The sequence below is a fragment of the Aulonocara sp. 'chitande type north' Nkhata Bay genome, linkage group LG3 (assembly GCF_057382095.1).
Source record: "Aulonocara sp. 'chitande type north' Nkhata Bay isolate Kocher_YH1m ecotype deep benthic linkage group LG3, A_spYH_male_GT1.1, whole genome shotgun sequence".
Classification (NCBI taxonomy): domain Eukaryota; kingdom Metazoa; phylum Chordata; class Actinopteri; order Cichliformes; family Cichlidae; genus Aulonocara; species Aulonocara sp. 'chitande type north' Nkhata Bay.
Window position 1 is genome coordinate 47998069 of NC_141346.1, and position 20601 is coordinate 48018669.

The window sequence follows — 20601 nt, forward strand, 5'->3', positions numbered from 1 at the left end:
CACAAGCTAAGACTGTTCAATCCTACCTATTTAGTCATCTAAATAGATTTGATAGAAAGTTGATTTAGTGAGGTCGCACTAAACAAATAAAAAATGCATGCAGAAAACACCACGGGGCATGAAAAGCCCAGAACGAGAACGAGAGATAAAACGAGCACATCCGCAGACTCCCAAATGTGCAAGCGTCTTATTAAATATTTTAATCAAACTGAAAAAATAGAGGGAGCGTGAAGCTGCCCTTCTTGGGTCAAAGATAAAATGTAATGCAATAGGGGAGGTGTTTCCAGCTCTGGTGCAGACCTGGCAGATGTGCCATATGCTTGTATCCCACCTTGAGTCATCCAGGTGGTCTCTCCTGGTGCTACAGTGGGGCCTCATGCTGGAAGATGCTGCCTGGGATCTCTAATTGCCACGACCATCTGCTCTTTTTGTCATGGTTGCCTGTTCAGCCTTCGAAGAAGTAGAAAAAAAATAAAGGAAAAAGGAAAACAAACAAAAAACCGCACAACTCTGATCCGATCTAACCGAACTGTAGCAGCTCTCCCACCTCCCCGCTCCCTTTTCCCCTCCCCGCGCTGCCTTTTCAGCATTTACCTCCTCCCTACTCTCTTGTGCTCTTTTCTCGCCCCCTGCCTGTTTCTCTCCCTCTCAGCACTTCTCGGGGAGCCAGCGTAGAGTTGGCAGTCGTAACTAGACTGATGGATGACTCGGAAAGTGGCAATTGGGATGGAGTGGGGAGGGGTGGTTGGATCGGGGAGACAAGGCCACTGAGTGTCGTGCGATAACTTTATGGACATGTGCTAACTTCATGTAAAAGTTTGTGCGAGTGTGTGTTTGTAGGAGGAACTCTCTGTGTGTTGGTGGAAGGCAAAGAAAGCTATTTGGCTGATGTCTGAAATTGATTTGAACACGTTCAATGTGCAAGTTGCGATGTCATGCAGATTTTAGTATTGACCAAATCTACTCTAATAATTTAAATAGCTGACTACTCATTTAAATAATTTAGTAAGGAGCGGTATCATTTGTTTTCCGGCTTCCCAGCTTGTCAAGTTTAGTTTTTTTCTGTTTTATTTCAACTTTAAATGAAGTCTTTTTTTACTGCTGATCAGCCCAACAAACAAAAAGATCCATAGTTCGATCCTGAGAGGAGACAATATCCCTTTTTTGAAGAAAGAAAAAATAAAATAATGTGGAGCTGCCCGCTGTGGCGACCCTTTGTGAATAAGGGAGCAACCGAAATTAGCTTTTTAGGAGAAAGCTCAAACAGCTGAACAGTTCGATGATGAAAGCACAAGTCGCGCTCAAGTTTTCACATGTTTTGGAAGTGTAGCAGATCTGTACCGTTGGCCTTTAACTTGTATGTTACGCATACATTTTTTAAAAGTTAAACATTAAAAGGGGGATTTTTTTCCCCCTTTGCTTAATGTATGGTCCTGTTCCCTCCCTGCTTTGTCATTGTTGAGCTTCGGCCAAGAACATTCTGTTTTTGCAGTCCTGTTTAATAGTCAAATTTAGGAGTGGGGGAACGAGAGAGAGAGAAAGAGAGAGAGAGCGGGAGAACCACATAGGGAGAGAACAAGAAAAGAATAAATCTTTCAACGTATTTTTTTTTTTCCCCTTCTCTTCCACCAGCCTCTCTTTTCCTTCTCTCCGTTGCCTCTGTAACGCAGCTCATGAGAGCTGCGGCAGGAAAAGGGGTGTTGTTCCAAGGCGAGGGTATCTGAGTTCACCGTCTCTGGCTTCTTGGGTCTCATGTTAAATGTGTAGATGGTAATCTCTCTGCTGCTTCTTAGTGCACCCCGTCTGTCCCGGGGCATGTATGGGCTTGGACTGGTTTGAACTATTATTGGGGTCCCATTAGGAGCCCCCTGCCAGGCATGGCTTGGTCTTAATATACTTTAGCGTGCGGTTATAATATCCTGTTTATACCGATGTTGACTGTTATGCTGCACGACTTATAAGGAAACAAAAAAAGGTGCCTTTGATCAATCACTGGGCGATGACGAACTCGTGAGGAATGATACGTTACCCTCCCAGTTAGGCTGGCAGGTAAAACACATCAGTCCGCGTGGCCTCATACCACAGCCCTGCGCACCATAACCGGTGGAAAGAATTCCCCTCATGTTTCCTTGTGTTTCCCCACCCCTCCTGTCCTCTCTCTACGTTTTTTGTTCTGTGCTTGTATCTTGCGCAGCAGGACCAAACACATTTTGTATGCCCCTTACCCCTTCCTCCCAACACACCCCCAGCCTCTTTGAAAAATTACCCAGAGGTCTGCGGGTAAAAACATTTAGGTTTATAGGTTAGTCCGTGTCAGACGCAGAGCTTTTGCTTCAGTTTACTCTCCCATTAATGATAATCCTGTTCAAACAAAAATGACTTGTTCATTGTGTAGTGGGTGCACTTTCCTGGAGAAACAGATAAGGAAAAAAAGAGGGGAAAAAACCTTCACGCGCTCGCGCAGCAAATGACTTCTTGCTCCCACAAAGGTGTTACATGTTACAATAAGAAAAAACAAAAATAAAGTCGGTTTGCATAGTTGCGTAATTTTTCAAGTTGTACGATTTGACCTTTGCTGGAAATAATCAGCGCTGACAAGAAAATATTTCACTTTGAGCGAGACGTTGCTGCCTTCTTTTTGAGCTAATCCCCGGCCCTTCTTTCTGTGTGTTTGCAGACTCTCAGCAGTCAGGAAGTCCAAGTAACAATGAGCCAGGCAAGAACCCTCTTCCAGGTATGTACACTGCCAGTCATCCTCCCTCCTGTCATCAGTCCATTGTTTTCTGTGCAGCTTTCCAACTGTACAGCAGCTTATCTACACTGTAACCTACTGAATTTAAACAGTGTGCTAACCTCTGTGACTGGAAGGGAAAATACCTAAGTATACAAGCTATGTTTAAGCAGACCCAAGGTATATACCAGATGGTCCTCTGTGTGAATACTCCAAAGAAATCGTCAGCACAAACCAGATTTAGCTAAACAGACAGTTGGTAAATGTTAAAAAAAAGTAAAATTCAAGTTAGTATCACTTTTGAAAATTCCCTGGCTAAAGCCTAAGTTGTAAACTTTATGTCGGCTAAGGAAAGAATAACATTTGAGTTCATCACCCCAGTCGGAGCTTCTGTGTTTTCAAAAAAATCCAAAAAGATCTGGAGTGAAAATGTTACAGCATATTGCGCCTTTGGCTGGTAGTTGAGTGCGTCAAGGTGAGCCAGCAGAGCTGAGCTGTAGAGAATATTCTTTGACAGTGCCGTTGTTCCCCTGGACTGACCTGCACTGTGTCGTCACAGTGCTGGAATGAAAATAGTTCGAGAAGTATAATTAGTTTTCTACCTCAAGAGCAGGTTCTGCTGATACCGGTGCCAAGAAAAACATGCTAGCGAGCCAATGACTCAGGCCTGGGAGGCCTTCGGCAGTGGCACAGTTCCTCGCAAAAGCCATTGGCTCACTTGAGGCATTAAGCTTAGTAGGTGCCAATCGAGATGCCCATCTATCTTTCTGGCACAGCCCGAGTGCCTTTGGCTTTAAATCAAAGCAGAGCCAGCTTCATTTGGGTGTCAGTAACTTGTCTGAGTATTTTACATGACTGACAGCATCTGATTAGCGCTGATGAGTTCTGGGCAGGGCATACACACTATAGTGTAAACCGGGGAAGAAAACACACACACACACACACACATTAGGGGTACTTTATTTAGTCTGAAAATTGTTTTCTAAAAAACAGAAGAAGAAAAAAATCTGGCTGTGCTTAAATAACCGTGTTCTACCTCATTCAGAGCAGCTTCGTTTAAAAAAGAAAACTCGAGCAGTCTAAGGTTCTGCAAATGATCGTTTTTATGATTATGCTTTTCTGCAGCTATTTCATGCTGTTATATCGTAACAGTGTCAATATTTACAGTGGTGAAGTTCTACCATTGTATTGATCAAACGGGCAGGACCTGCTGTTCAGCACGGACTCGTCTTCAGTTCTCACAGCAGCGGCAGCCTGCGTGTCCTCCGCCTCTCTCACACACACACACACACACACACACACACACACACACACACACACACACACCTGTCCTGTCACTCTTTGCTGCGCTGCACAGGAATGGTTTTGTCCTCGGCATTTGTTTAAACATGTCAGGCCAGAAACAAAGCGAGTCACTCAGCACTTGTGCTTAAAATACTAGATGGAAAAAATAACAACAATAATACGAATAATAATAATTGACGCTTTCAGGAAATAGACCGTGACCCATGCACTTTCCTTTTCCATTTTTCGATTTTTTAAAAACTGCCCGTTCCTAAATCCATAATCCATAAATTATATCCATAATTTAATGTATAATACATTCTTTATAATCTTATGATATCTTCCAAATTTAAAATGTTTTTAAATGACAGTTTGTTTTGTTTGAACAGTTTCCTGACTGAAAGAAGATACTAATCAATTTGCATGCAAACACAACTTGAAAGGGGGAAAAAAATCATAATAAAAAAGAAGAAATAAAATAGGTTCTTTAGCTCCATCCATGTCTAATGAAATAATTTAATAGCCGTAATAAATCTCGTGTTATTGTTCATTTTACAAGGAAATAATTACATGAGAAAGCCACAGCTTCATTAATCATTGCTTATTATGTTTCAGTGTATTTGGAAGACAGTTTCATCAAATCAGGAGTCTTCAGTGTTGCAGAACTAGTGCGAGTGTCCAGAAGTGAGTATAGAGCTCTTATATTGCTTTTAATGTGTGTGTCTTTCTCTTATCACTGATCAGACGTGTGGTTATGTTAAACACGGGTGGAGCCAAGCTGGAGCTTTAGAGATATGTTGACAGTGTAACAGGTTTAACAAAGTTAATATCAAGGTCAAAAAGCTGACACTCTGTCGGTCTATTCACAGGCAACTAGGGTCTAATTAGTGAATAGAACTGAAGGTACGACGATTGAAAAGACTCGTGTGGGTGTGCGCAGGCTCTGTGTGTTAATGTGTTTTCATATGAAGAGAAAAAACAGATTTAAGAAAGACAAAACAAAACAAATAAAAGTGCCTTAACCCTCAACAGCCACTTAAAATTCTGTTTTCCTCATAATCTCTGTATTTACTGAAACCCACCACACAGCTGTAGTGTGGATAATCCAGTTTGGCTGGTCTGCTTTTGCGAGAAAAAGAGCACTTGAGTGCACAGCTGTCTGTATGAGCCTGCAATCATCTGTATAGACATGTCCGCCCCGCGCAGAGCCGTTAACCGTCGTCCCTCCAGGACTCCAATGATAACTGAGGGCACGTCAAGGCACCTTTTACCTGTGTTGCCTCTGAGCTGTAACTGTAGCGAATGCGCCTGTGGTGCACAAAGACCCCAGTCACCCTCAACAACGAGCGTTTTAAAGAAACATACCTCCATGTGTTGTCTGTATCTTGCACCGCCTTCCAGCTAGTTTTAATCCGATGGTTAGTGTGGTGTAGAATAAGCAGGGATACTTACATAAATTAGGAAATATTTATTGTTGACTCATGGAGATCACTTATGAATTAAATATGTCACTTCCAGCTTCTCAAGGAAATTATTTGGGTTTTTGGAGTAGACAAAACAAACAATTTTAATATGTCAGCATGGACTTAGGAGGAGAGTAGGAGAAAATAATTGTATATAGTTTAAGTATGTCTTTATATTTGGAAAAAATCTCACTGCAATGCTAACAACAAATGCTGATTAAATCTGAATTTTTTGGTAGTTTATGTAGTGCATAGCACGTCTCTGATGGAAGCGTGAGCCACTTTGTCTCAGCTGTCTCGTTCATTGTGCTGTGAAAGACAGGACCTACTTGTTTCCATGCTCGCACACTGAATATCCTTTTGAAAGACTCTGTGTTTTTGTTTAGTGTTTAATGTGCCCCCTGACCAGATGGCCTCTGAGCTGCCATGTTTGCTCTCATGTGACCGAGCCTGGTTTCACTAAAGCCGACTGAAGTCGCGCTGGAATTTTAAAAAGGTCGACGGACGCACAGGAATTGTCACTCACTCAGCCAGTCGCTCCCTGGGAAGATATCTAAGCAGCCGCTCGTCCGTCATCGCGCTTCTCTCCCAACTCTCCAGGCCGTTGAGACATTCTTTGAAGTCCATGAAAGGGGGGCTGCGGAGTTCAAGGCTGATTTGCAGTCCTGCATTTCGCCGAGGACGCTCATTATTTGCAACAGGAGCCTCGACTGCAAGTGTAACAATATTTTGTCAACAGAAAACGTGGGCATGCACGGGCAACTGTTGAGCGAATTTACTCAAAGTAAATCCTCTCCTGCAGCTGATTCAGAATCATTGTCTATTTAATGTTTTTGTTTTGGGGTGGTTTTCACGCCTAAATGTCCAAGCCCAGATGATCAAATGAGATGACTGGCAGGGTGGCCAAGTGGCATCGTCAACAAATATTGTGCTGAGCCAAGAGCCATAAAGAGAAACCAGCACACAGAGAAATCGTCGGGAATGTTCAAAGCTATGAATGAGAAAATTAAAAAAAAACAGACAAAATAAAAACAATGGTCTCATCTTAAGCGTCCGCGGGCCGGGTGCATTCCTCCACAGACAGCTCGGTATGGGTAGCAGCGGGTAGGGGCCTTTGCCAGGGCTACAGCGGGCTGCCAGGGTGGAGGCTGGCGGAGGGATAGGCCAGTGGTGAACCTCAGACCACAACAGACGGCGCCACACACTCCATCCTCTCATCCACTCCAAACCAACCAACCGCTCGAGCTGCAGGCTGCCTTGCGGGCCACACACTGAAGAGAGATAAAGTGAGAGGCAGAGGAAAAAGAGAGCGGGAGAGAGCGAAGCTGGGTGGTGAACCTCTTTTGTTCTGTAAACACAGGCCTGGCCCCCACTGAAACAATATCCCTCACCTTGACCGCAGTGAGAAAAACAACACCTTTTCCACTGTAAATCATTATGTGAGGAAACTGCCAAGTTTTGCGCCCGATGATAAAGAAGTGAAGGAAATGCTGGCGATTGTGAACGTTTGCCACGAGTTTCTTTAGAAGCAAGCCGAAGGCATCGTTTTAACTTTCACAAGAGGCATTTAATGCAAAAAGAAAAACATTTCACTCTTTAATTTGTTGTAAAGCCAAATAGAAATCTAGCCAAATAAAAATAACTCGCCTGTTCTAAACACACAAGCCGATGAAGCCGTTGTGCATCTAATTGTGCGAAAGATGGTGATGACATTGATTTCCTTTTCTCTGTGTCCTTTGCAGTGCCCATTACCCACGGTGCAACAGTAAACTTCTCCATGGCGGACATGCCCAGCCAACCTTACTATCATGACCTGAACTCCAGCGTGGGGCTGCATCGCCCCCTGTCCTCCCCTCCTGGCAGGTCAGTGGAAGTTTCAGGATAAGAGCTATTTGGAGATAAAAGTGCTGCTGCAGCGTCAGAGTGACTTTGCTTTCTTATCTGATCATTTTAAACACAAAAATATCTTATTAAATTTAAGGGAAGTGCACTGACTTCTTCCGAGATACTGTTTTGTATATATTTTTGCCAAAATGAACCACAAATGAAACAAAGATGATGACAAATGTGCCTACCGCATTATACTACATTTGTTTAGTCAGTATAAAGCTGCATCCCTCTGCTTTCCATCTTTATGCTAAGCTAAGCTAAACATCTCCAGCCCTTAGCTTTAGAGTTAGCACACTAACAGGAGAGTGACATCAGTCTTCCCATCTAACTATTGGCAACAGAGCAAACAAGGGTGTTTCCCAAAATATTGGACTCTTCCTTTTAACTAAGCTTGTACATAATGCCAGTTAATCTTTGTCAAACATCTTCTCCAACTGCCCCTAAATCAGTATTGACACCATCTTGCGTTCTCGAAAGTTGCGGTCCCCCAAACTACTGTCTGCATCAAACCGTAAACTTCTCCATGTGTGCAGCAAAAGGCCCAAAACCGTCAACATGGAGGAGAACATGGACACCAGCCCGACGGGACCCGACTTCTACTCGTCACCCAGCCCGCCAAACAGTCAGGCAAACTGGCGCGACAGAGACGGAGGTGAGTCTTTCCCAGTATCGTTCTCCTTCTAATTTACATGGTTGCACAAACATACAGAGTGCTCGGCTCACGGTTGCACAAGAGCATGTGGAGATAATTTGCAGAGGGATGAGAAGATCTTGTGTCCTTGTATGCAAATAGATCTGATCAAAGTGAACACCTAGCATTGTTTTGCAACAGCAGCTGAACTCTCTTAAACTCTCAGCCTTGTCATAACCTACAGTGCATCAATGCTGCTCACCGCTCTGAAAATACATACCATGGCAGATATAGCCTTGGGCATCAACAGTCATTATAAATACGTACATTTGTTTGGAGTTGCTGGTTGAATACAAATCTTTGTTCTCTCGCACCTGTCGCTTGTATAAAGGAAGTAGCGTAGAGTGTTGGCTCAACTGCTTTGAAGTGAATTATTATCTGTATGCAACAGCTCCCTGGAATTTCCTTCTAAGTTTGTGTTTACGCGGCGCTTTCTTTTTCATAAACCTCATCCGATTTAGATCTGCAGTGAGTTATGGACAAAAAGCCAATCAGTGGACTTTTGATGATCGAGTTCAATGCACAGAAGGGAAAGAACTCGTAATAAGCGAATGCATGGGGCTCACATTATAAGGAAGTAGATAAAGATGTGTGTTTCCGTCCGAGAGAGAGTGAGATCTTCACAGGGCCGCTTGCACGTCTTATTTCGCCGTCTCCCGGTGCAGAGCAGAGCCCGTCGCCCTTTTAATAAAGGCCTCGCTTTCCCACGTTTCCAGATCATTCTCACTCTCTGCTGACTTCCTTCAACACTCCGATGCCCACACTTCATCTGGATTTAACCAAGTGAGGCAGTAGTAAACATTTTGTTTGAACGTGATGAACGGTATCATTGAAAGTAAAGCACATCTCTTCCCCCCTGTTGCGGCTTCTAGCTTCGGTCTGAACTTTGAACACTTCTCTTTTGGTTTGCTCAACTATTTTAATATAATAAGTAGGAAGGCTGAGTGGGGAAAAACACCACATGATACACAGGAGGCGCAGCACTGGTGGGATTCAGCCACAGCCCAATGTGGCTGCATGAAATTTCAGCGTGTCCCTGTGCACAAGGCCTGAGAGTATGGCTCTGTGTAAACTTAGACACTTGGGGTGAGGAGAAAGGGAAAGCAGTGGGTAGGAAACTCTCCAAAGACAGCCATTACTCTGTCAAGAGAGAATAAATGAGAAGTGGGGTGATATTAAACCCATATGAGTCATACTAAGTGCCAAGCAATTATTTTGTCCACATGGTTGCCGTTTGACAAAACCTCACCATGTAGTGGAAGAAATAGTTTCTTTCTTGTGTTGTGCTCTGGTTAAAGTACTGTACATTTTCACATTTGTCTCCTTTTTTTGCATTACGGTGTCATATTTACCCCCTTTAATACAAAATATATTGTTTCCAAAGGACGGCCAATCCGCTCTAACTGCAAGGACACTTTGGACCTTTTTATTTAAACTATTTAAAGTGTTTAACGTCTGTTAATTAATTGTCCAGTTTAATTTCTTGGGACAGTCTCTGAAGCAGTTAATTAGCAGAAGAGAGGAGACGCTGAATACTTCTTCTAGAGAAAATATTTCCCTTTTTTTTTCTTTTTTTTACTGGAAACATTAGGTAGCGATATAAATCTTCTCCAAGGTATTTCTTCCTCTGACACAAAATGAAAGCACTTAAGCCTGTATCCTCTTGCAACCTCAGACTGGGAAATCCCCCTGAATTCCAGCCACCTTTGTCGCTCTCTCCTCTGGTGATGAGCGATTTTTCCCGTCACTTGGGTGGATCCTTCCCTGTTGTTAGGAAAAGGGAGGGAAGGACGGTTAACGCTACAGAAACGTCTGAACAAATGGGGTTTACACAGCTTCTTTCTTTCTTTTTTTTTTTGGAGGATGGGGGGGAAGAGATGAATGATGTGAAAGTTATACACCGCAAGAATCTGTGACAGACCAGAAAAGCACTTGATGAATGTTCATAGAAGAAGCACAAGCAGACATAAGCCACTGCCTTTCGGATCTATTTGTTATCACGTTCCCTTCAGACACTGCGTCTTACCATGGAAAATTGAAAACTGCGCAGCCGTGACAGCAGAACATTGCTCACGAAAGTGTAGAGCAGCAATAATGAGCGACTCGTAAGTTGAGTTTGTGCACCTACTTTGACTTCATAGAACTACACGAATTGCCTAAACAAATTCCGTGTCTTGTGCTGAGCCTCCAGGATTATTCATGGGGAATTACGGTGGCTTGTCAAACAGTGTGTGAGGCCAAACAAAGCAGATGTAACACTGTAATATTCTATTTAAGATTACGTGAGGGTCTTGAGATTCCTTAAATCCTATTTGAGCGACCAGCTGCTTTCCGACTGCGTGTCACTTCACTGGATTTAATTGTCTTCTCAGACATGACAGAAGACACATTTTTTATTTCTAGCGGATGTCCGGTGGTTTATAATGATTCCAGAGATTATATGTGATTTTGACCCTTGGGGATGTCTGCAATTTGCAGAGTCCATTTTTCATCTGTGAGTTACATTTGCTGGCGAAAGGGAAGGGGGGGGGAAAAGAAACGGTCCCCTGATCGCACTAATCTCAAGCAGATCAAATTCTGCTTAATTTCAACTGTAATTCATTTTTGGCACTCAGCTCCTTTCATTCATGAGAAATGGAAGAATTAGTACAAGCTACGGGGAAATCTTTGATTAATTTTCAACAAAAAAAATTTAAAAATCTGCAAAAGAAAATATTTAAAAGTTCATTTTTTTCCATTAGGGAAGTCATTTCATGTCAGGGAAGTTGGGAGAAACTTTTTTTTACTTGAGTCCCATGACTGTAACCTGAAAGAAGCTCAACTTTCGAACTTTTGAGCAATAATCAAAAAGGCTCGCTAACGTTTTCTGAGTGCAGATTCATTCACGTGTTCGTGTGCCCTTCCCTACCAGCAGACATGTCCTCTCCTACGATGAAGAAGCCAGAGAAGCCGCTGTTCAGCCCGACCTCTCCGCAGGACTCCTCACCACGACTCAGCACTTTCCCTCAGCCTCATCACCCAGGCCTAACAAGTGTAGGACACAGTGGTGAGTTCCAGATGCTGACTCTCTTCTTTAACGTTTGACTTCATTCCCTGCCTAAACACAGTCAAAGGCTCATACTCTCTCCGCTCCTTTGTCTGCGTGTCTTGCAGTTATATCGGCGAGGAGCCCCCCTCCACACTCGCCGCTGCAGTTCTCGGCCTCGGCTATCTTGCCCCCGACGGCGTCGTCCTACTTCTCGCACCCCACCATCCGCTACCCGCCTCATCTCAACCCTGCTGATTCCCTCAAGAGCTACGTGCCGTCATATGACCCGTCCAGCCCGCAGAGCAGCCAGGTCAGACTTTTTTTGTCTTTTCGTTTTTCCCCCGTGTTTTCAAAAGGCTGTAAGCCAGATCTTCAGCCAGAAGTCGTAGGGTTGTTTGGCACAACTTTCACGGTCTCTAGTCGTTCTTTGTTATATTATTGGGCTCCGTTTCCATCCGACAGATTAAAGATGAGAACGAATGTATGAATTACAGCATTTGTTTGTCTGTATTTCAGCATTACTGCCTCATTAGTGCTTTTTGCATCAGGGAAGATTATTTTTTCCTGCTCTAAATATCTTTATATTACAAACCTCAAACTGCACTTTTTATACACTTAGGATGACTAAATTTGATGGACTCCTGCCTCCCTCCCACTTTTTGAGGGGATAGAATATTGGAAAAAAGGCAAAACTACACTTTAAATTAATGAATTTAGTGTAAATCACATGATATCAGAGGAGAAAGTACTGATTTTTTTTTGTTGCCACTTCATGTGACAGAAAAAGCATATATATATTCTGCTTGATATACTGGACAAACTATTGCAATTGCAGTCACACATGACAAACAATACTGCACGGAGACGTGGCAGTAAATCAAATAGCTCTGGGCTTTTCTACATTCAGGGTACACACTGCGGCCAGTGTGTTGGAGAGAGCTAGCAGGCGTCTCTATAGATGAGAGAGCCGTGTGATATTTATGTGAGTTTTATATCCCCGCTGTTCTAACTGTAAACAAAGGCCTCGTAGACGGCTCCATCTCCAGAGCAGGGAGCGGGCTGGAAGTGTGGGGAGGTGGGGAGGAGAGAGGGTTACTCCAGAGAAAAACCGCGGGGAATGATAAAGGTTGTAAATATTTGCCGTTGCCGGGGCCCGGCTCTTGTGCAGAATTAACTGGCCCTCTGCTGGGGTGCTGGAAAGTTGGGGGGGGTGACTTGGCTAGCGAGGTGGGCTCCGGTAGGGAAGAGAGAGCGCAAGAAGACTGAGGTGAGGGGGGTAGCGAAGGTTGGGGGGGCACAGCAAATAACACAGCGCTTATAATCCCATGGACGAGTGCCAGAATGTTTTTATGCTTGCTTTAACGCAGATTATATTACACTCTAATTAAACATTCTATTCACATGGAAGGGAACCCTGCGGACACAATTCTTTTCCAAAAAGGCCTGTTTGAGTTTTGAACTTGGGGCGGCCCCGAAATGAACGCCCCAGACAGTCTCCAGCCGTCTGAAAGAGTAGCTCCCACTAGCTTCCTTTATTTCCTTCTCCATATATATAGTCCCACTGCTTTTCTTTCTATACTGGCACATTCACGCCATTGTAACAGGTCACTCCACAGCTCTCTCTCCGTCTTTTCATGCCCGGGTCCCCCTAAATTCCATTTATGAGCGCCATTAAAATCATTGTTTAGAATCATGTAGGAATTACATTGTCATTGACTGAAGATCTATTGTTGCTCATGCCCCCCAGAGTTTTGGTAATAACTGTGACAGGACAGCGGCTGAAAGTACTAAAATCCTTTCTTCAGGCGGAGCATTAAGTGTGAGAGTCAGTGGTCCAGCAATCTTTTGTTGTTAAGTGTAAGTTTCTCAGGGCAAACAGAGGCGGTTATGTCCCGTCCCCCCCTCCCCCGAAAAGGAGGGAAATGACGCCGTGATAGGATGTTCAGCCTCTTTAGTGTTCAGTTTGTTGCATGCTTGTCTTGGTTTATTGAGATCTACCCCTCTGCAGATTAACAAGGGAGCAAGCGCTTGTAAACTCAAGTCACTGGACACAGTCTGTCGTTTTATAAGGTGACACGTTTTTGGTGGCGGGCAAAGCAAATGCGGTTCTTACATGTGGATGTTTAGGGGGGAAAACAGATTTTCTTTGCTTTTTGTGTTAATTCAGATGCATTATTTGAGTATGATCCTGGTTTCTATTACTCCTACTGAATTATGTTTCAAATAAAAGAGAAGTGAAAGATTTTAGGTGGTGTTTTTACAAGAACATGCAGCTCGTGTTTGCTGTGACACTTATTTCAGGTCTTAAAAAAAATAAAGTGCATAATTGTGTTGTTGTTGTGTTTTTTTTTTTTATATCATCTGTACCCCACCTGCAGCCTAACAGCAGTGGTCAGGTTGTTGGAAAGGTCCCAGGCCACTTCACCCCAGTTTTGGCTCCCTCCCCACACCACGGCGCTGTGCGACCTGTCTCGCTTTCCATGCCAGACACCAAGCCCATCACCACATCAACAGAAGGTGAGCTCCAGTACCTGCTGCCCACTACTGACACACAGTACCTACAGTACAGCAAATACAGCACTTCCTCACAGTGTAGTAGCTCACGCTAGAAACACACTGGATTGTGCTTTTTAATGTAGTGTATAGTCTGTGCTCTAAATTTGCATCTTTTCAATTTGCATCGCACTTAAGGTGGAAAGTCATTTCTAAGGGCAGCACTGATCTAATTATTTCTCTTAGAATAAAATAACCCTTGAAGAGTAAGTGAACATGAGAGTGACACAAAGCTAGTTAGCAGTTTGTCTGTTTCATTCACTCAGTATCAGTATTCTGGTAACCATGCCAACTGTATGGCCGGGAGTATGCTTGTCAGTGCAGCCAGGTGAGACCATAAACCACTAGTGGGGGACAAAAAGATTTTAGGCTGTGTCTGACATTAGAAGCAAACGATAAAAAAGAATCAGAGTGGTCCCAGCATTGAATCTTGCGGAACCCCTGCAGGCAGTTTTCACTATATGTTTATAGTTTAGAGTATCAGTGGAATTTAACAATGTTACTATGGTTACAGCAGTCAATTCCATGTAAATTCCCGACATCCAAATTTGAATCCAGACACTTATTCCTGTTTTTGTTTTGTTTTTTTGTGATGCTATGCTACCCAGGCTACTCATCGCCTGGCACGCCAACAGCTAATCGTTTTGTGAGCCTAAACCCTAGAGATCCCACCTTCCTGCACCAGCAACAGGTGAGGTTTCACCCCCTTCAGCACTCAGCTCACCTGTTCATCTTATCCTTTCACCCCTTCCCACGTCTCCACCCATTTTATCAAATCCCTGCTCTCTACAAAATCCAGAAACACACTGTTACTGACTTCTAGGGAGCAGTAAACGATCCCTTTAGATTAGAGCACTTCAGAAGTTCAGATTAAACAACAGATAAGTTGAGGTCAACCATAGCCGTGGATGCTGGCATAAAAAATTAGCAATGCTTTCTTTTATTTGTTTGTTTGTTTGTTTGTTTGTTCAAACCACAATTGAACCTTTGATATGCAAGCATAATATTTTCACTTTGGAATTGAGAAGCTTAAATTAACAGCTTAAATTATGCCCATTTTAAACTATCATTTTGAGTGAGTGTGCTTGAATTTAAATTCCACACTTGAGGAAAAAGAGACCTTAAGAAAGGTGAAGGGTCATTGCCATTAGAAGCTGGATGGTACACATGGATGCTTTTGAGAGTGAAATGTGTTTTTGTTTCCTTTACACGTACTTTAGAAGCTCTCACACGCATACCACACGTAGTCAGCACACTCATTTACCTCATTTACCGTACACGTGCTAAATATGTAGCGTTGGCGTCGGGTGGTTGCCTCAGGACTGGCTACAGGATGTCCTGGGATAGATGTGTGTGTCTCTCTGTGTGTGGGGGTGTGCGTATGTGCGAGGTTAGAACTGTTGCGGTGTTGTCGGACGAGAGAGGGAGAGTGCTCTCCCCTACCCAGTCTTATTGAAAGCGCTGTTCTGAGCCAAGGCTTTTCCAACCACAACTAATTGAATGCATCTGCACACAGCTACATAATGATCGCTGGGTTTCTCCTCAGCTCACTTTTTTTTATGTTTAGTTTGAAAAAAAAAAAGACAAAGCTGGCCTCTATTTCCTCACTTCTCTTTCTGTCTTTCCTTTTCTCTCTGCCTTTTTCACTTGAATTTCCTAAAATCAGGGCAAAAAAAACCCAAAAAAAAACACAGGGGGGAATATTTGTCAGCAGTCGTGGGATGCTTTTATCCCACTCGGGAGGAGAGGGAGGAGGAGAGGGAGGATTCACTTGGCTGATGTCGCACAGTTTGTCTTCCACATTTCTAGTAGCCCTGCTACTTCTTTCAGTGGGGCACAAAGTGACTACACAAGACAGCGGCAGTCTGAGAGTAGCTGCATGAACTGCTGAATTTTGTCCAAACCGTGGCTCCCCGAGGCTACAAAGCCTTTCTGTTTCAGATTTTGAAATCAGCCAGATATATAAAGATCCCCTCAGTAAGGACTGTTGGCACTTAAAATAAAGAAATATAGTCAAAGATTTAATTACTAGTTTTATTAGTTAATGACAGTTATGTTTTGTTGGCATAATTCTGTGATTTTATTGCACTGACAAGTCAAAAGATGAATTATTTTGGGCCTTACATATTCCCTTAGATTTGGTTTGGGAAGCATTTTATCAAAAAGACAGTAGCTTAGAAATGTAGAAGAATGAGAGCCTTGTAAGCATAACAATGATACCTTTCTGAAAGGTTACATGCTATATCGCCAAGAATAAATGTTTGTGTCGGCTTAAGGAAGTCTAAATAGTCCTCGCATTGATTCATCATGCTTCTGCTTGTCGCAGTTGTTTTTGTTTTCTGTGGTATGATTTAGCGGCCTAGGATCTGGCCCCGTGGAGCGGAGAGAGACACCGAGCCAAGTCCCTCAGGACTAAACACTTTCACCGAATGCTCAGTCATTGTCCTCATCTGGCAATGATGCGTATTGTGTGGGGGGTCCATAAGACTTTACTGACGATGTCAGTTGTTTGGTTGAAGCCGTTTCTGGCTAGGCTCGGTAGGAACGAGGACGAGAAGGAACGGGAAAGAGACAGTCAAGGTTTTTAAATGCGGTCAGCCTTGTGTCTGGACCGTGGAGGTTCAGTCTCTGTCTGTATGTGTGATTGATAGAGGCCGTGACTTCCATTGAATCTGTTTCACATTTCCTTGCCGCTGCCAGAGATATTAAATAAAATAAACCAAAAGCAGAGGGCTCTGATGGAACGACAGTTTTTGGAATACCCAAGTTTCCTGATCATCACCGAATTACGAATTATTGTTAAATTTATATCTCATTGCTATAAAAAAGCATGTCTCCTGTGATAACTTGCTAATAAATTTAAAAAAAAAAAATCTACTTCTCACCTCATGCCTATTTTAAAATGTCGCACCACCGAAATAGAGATCCTCGGACACAGACACACTAATACTAGGCTTCAAAATGAAAACACAAAACAAACCACCACCACCACACGCTCTCACACCTGCTCTACGATTCCCAGGCAATGAATGTGTGAAAACCCTCCATTCATCTCTCGCCTTGGTTAACCCCTCGAGGGAATGCCACCATCTAGCATTCCGCAGGGAAAGATCCGTGATCAGATGTCATTTGGTATTATCTAAGGAAGGATTCTAATCCACAATCTGCCCGCATCTGTTTGCTAACGTTCCCCGGCTCCTTCCCCTTTTTTCCCCGCTGCCCGTGCGACTCTGATGTGTCGGTGCCAGCGGACAGATGGCGAGCCCCTCGAGGAGCGGTGGCACCGAGCGTCTGGCCCAACCCGCGCATTCTCTCCAAGCTTTTGTCAGGCTGGAGAGTGCGGGAACAGCGTGGGGGTTTGGTCTCCCAGCATTTGATAAATACTGAGAAAACACACTGAATGAAACAAGTTTGCGTTGTTTCCTATTCAGTTTTATTAATCAGCCGCTCAAAGCAATTCATCAAGTGAAACCGATACATTAAATTGAAACCAAATGACTGTTATTGCGTCACCGTTGCTTAAAATGAATTCCCTTTGCTGGTTGTTTCTTGCCATTACTTCACATTTGTTCCAGGAAAGATGAAGGAACACAACGCAAACATCCCTCAATTTAAGTATGGCTTAAGTAGGAAACCATCAGCCCCCACACCACCCCTCCCTCCCGATGTGTTCATCCAGGTGCTCGGAGAAAAAAGAACACATTTCTTGACCGTTGCAAATGGCTCTGAATATTCAGCGTATGCGTATATCTGATTAAATCCCTCTTAAGAGCCTCTGCAAAACGTCTGCCACTGCACGAGGAGTGCTAACAGTGCAGTTTTATCCCGATGCATTACTAAATGAATGTGTTGACCACAGGGCAAGGTTAGGTTGGTATTGGCAGAGATAGCTCTCAGCTGGATTGCCAACACGTGCGCTCGCATAATGCATGCAAAGGAGACACAGTTTGTGCGTGGCTTTTTTTTGTTGCAGTAATTTGTAATCTGTATGTCAGGTTGGCATGTCTTAAAACAGGGGAGAAGGGGTTAGTGTGCGCGTTGGCGCGTGCGTGTATTTGTGTGTGTGTGTGTGTGTGTGTGTGTGTGTGTGTGTGTGTGTGGGCGAGTGCTGTAACTTCATTGTAATTGCGACCCTTAATCAATAAAAACAGTTAGCTAATGAAAAAAGTCTGCATGCTTGAGGGCATGCGTCCTGAATCTGAAAGTGCACTTAGAGTGAAGCAATCATTATGGACAGGGTGCATGCATCCAGTGGATTGCATGGCTTCATTGGTTTACCAGGTAAAATGAAATAAATAAATAAACAAGATAAAACAGTAGAGACTGCTCACAGATGAACTTCCTGTATGATGCCACTCACATTTTCTAACTAACTAACTTCGTTTTGTTTTTTGTTTTGCTTCCAGGTTAGCTGTTTCCACTAACTGTAATGCATGCTTTTTATTTTCTGTCTGTTTCACCTGTAGCTGTTATTTTATCTCAATAAGTATTAAAAACACTGACTCAGTTTTCATTCTTAGGATTCATTTTGGAGCCTTTTTTTTAAAAAAAATCTATTTTTTATTTCCCGTGCTCCTGTCCTAGGCTCTTTTGCATGCATGTGTGTATACAGTGTTGAGTTGTAGTGTAATCTGAAGTGGAAGTTGTCTTGGCCCAGTGATCTGACTGCTAGGTTTCAATTGACAGCTGAGGAAGTGTGACTGGAGCGTGACTCAAAACGGCAGGCATTATGGCCCCAGTGCCACTGACGACACTTTGGGGATTACTTGGCAAAGGTAACCTTTTCATTCTTTCATGCCGTCTCTCTCTGTCTCTCTTTCAGCACATGCACAAACACACAACATATAAGCATTGAAATGAGTAACTCAGTATAATGTATGATTTCCTTGATTGTCTCCTCTTTACGTTCACATATAAACGCAATTACGGGGCCAGTAGCCGTGGCTGTTATTGCTGCAGATGTTGACCTTTTTCGAGATGAGGTCATGCCTTTGATAAAACACACGTTTCCTTGTGTCTCCCTCATGTTTTCTTTCCCCCGCCCCCTTTCTGTTGCTTCATCTCCTTTTCCATGCCTTAATAGTTTTATACATTTCCCAGTAACTTCTTCTTGTTTTGCACTTGAGAATTCGATTAGCAGCGGAGTCCCTTCATTCAGTTTTCCCCAGAACCAACTTTTGTAAATGCACACGAACACAAACCACGAGAGGAGAAGGTCATATTTTCTTTTCATATCTGTTGGAAAGCGATAAATACAAATACCAATATTATATTTCGCTGCATAACGACAACTCTTGCAGTGTGATTCAGCTTTTGAAATAAAGCCTTTCTTCCTCTTGGATTCATTCTTAATAAAAACAACAAAATAATGCTTTGATGTAACTAATTTGACAAAGCATGTGGAAAATTTAAAAAAGGAAGTAATTTCAGGTCAGATTGTTAGCCATGTGCGGTTAAGTTGCTCGCTGTATTTAAACAAGCTTAGCTTTGTTTAACTTTGTGCTTAAGTAATGCTTTACTCTCTGTAACTTAAAGTTACAGACCCCCCACCTTCCACACACACACACACACACACACACACACACACACACACCCCTCCTCCCTCGCTTCCATACTGTATCTCTCCCTCTCTGGGGGAAAACCTGAACCATTTCACCATGCTAGAGCGAGCAAGCTGAGCTAAGCCTTTTCCTGTTACGTCTCCCCTTTCCCCTTTTCCCTGGATATGTACAGTGTGTGTGGGTGTGTGTGTGAGTGTGTGTGTGTGTGTGGGTGTACAGGTCATTTTGCGCTCGCTGAAGTTACAAATGTTTTTACAAACACAAACGCACACAGCAGAACCCCCTTCGAAAGGCCTCCTAATGGGCCAGTAGAGATAGCAGAGAAAAATGTCCCCCGCTGCAAGCCTGAGGTCTCTTTTTCCACTCGCACTCCAGCTCACTCCTCCTCCTTTCGCCATGTGACTCGTACAGTAATAAGAAAAGATAGAATAGATCCCGACTGGATTCAGTTTAGTTATTGCGAGGATGGGGACGGTAATTCTATTACACTTTTTTTCCCCTCTTTGATGGATTATTTACGCCCAATCGTTCAACATACAGATGAGATCAGTTTGATTTCTCCTTTATCTTGCTCGCCCCTTTAAATGGGGCGCTTCGCTAGGCCTCTTCAGTACTAGCCCTCAAATTAAAAAGCTGCCAGACTCGCATGTTGCTATTGTGCAGGAAATGGGTCAGCAATCCATTAAGATGCCATTAGATAATCTAATTTAGGGAGCTAATCCTTAAACGAAGCACGCTGTATGGCCAGGCTGTGCTCGCGGGGAGTAGAATTAGTGAGGTTTGGGAGCCGGACAGGGCAGGGGGAGGCCATCTTGAAGGTTACCTAAGGAAATGCGGCGATGGAGGTCAGGTCTTTTAGCCATGCTCAGAGCTGCTCGTGTGGAGACAAAATCTAGAGGAGCTGCACTGATGCAGGTTAAGATTGCAACAACAACAAATAGCTTCAAATAAAATGTTTGTCTTTATGTTATGTCTTTTTAATTATTTAAAAGCTACAGGGGACAAAATGCCTGAACATCTAACTTCCTGTGAATGGGGCCCTTAGTTCCTGCACAAGTTCAGTCATACTAATGAGGCAACTGATCCCCACACACACACACACACACCCTAATGCATGCACAGACACTGATGCAGAGAGTTATTCTGTACTGTAAAACAAAAAACCTACTTATAGGATGCAGGTGCGGACAGGCAGCCAGTTTAAAACTGATCTGTGCAAAAAAAAAAGTGCATTTTTGTAGCTGTTTGACCCCCCGCACACACCTACTAAACAATGTAAGTCATTACCTGAGAGGCGTTTCATAAGAAAAGCGAAACATTGCGAGATAAAAGAAGGGAAGGAAGGAAGAAAGAAAAGGAGAGCGCTGCAGTCCTTGGCCGCTCTGTGCGCTCTTTGTTCA

The 20601-nt window shown here is 43.4% G+C and overlaps 1 protein-coding gene across 6 annotated transcripts in view; it reads left to right on the forward strand.

Moving 5' to 3' along the window:
• The window catches only part of LOC147335931 (nuclear factor 1 B-type-like), a 64386-nt gene that overhangs the window by 35466 nt on the left and 8319 nt on the right, over window positions 1–20601 (forward strand). For 3 of the 6 annotated variants that reach the window (XM_086284020.1, XM_086284035.1, XM_086284014.1), the window contains 9 exons: window positions 2678–2734; window positions 4631–4699; window positions 7221–7341; window positions 7902–8020; window positions 10971–11105; window positions 11213–11397; window positions 13466–13604; window positions 14249–14331; window positions 18327–18415. In XM_086284020.1, the coding sequence (XP_086140146.1) occupies window positions 2678–2734; window positions 4631–4699; window positions 7221–7341; window positions 7902–8020; window positions 10971–11105; window positions 11213–11397; window positions 13466–13604; window positions 14249–14331; window positions 18327–18415 (997 nt within the window). The remainder of the gene's footprint in view (window positions 1–2677; window positions 2735–4630; window positions 4700–7220; window positions 7342–7901; window positions 8021–10970; window positions 11106–11212; window positions 11398–13465; window positions 13605–14248; window positions 14332–18326; window positions 18416–20601) is intronic. The other 3 variants (XM_086284026.1, XM_086284046.1, XM_086284056.1) reach the window with 3 other exon arrangements.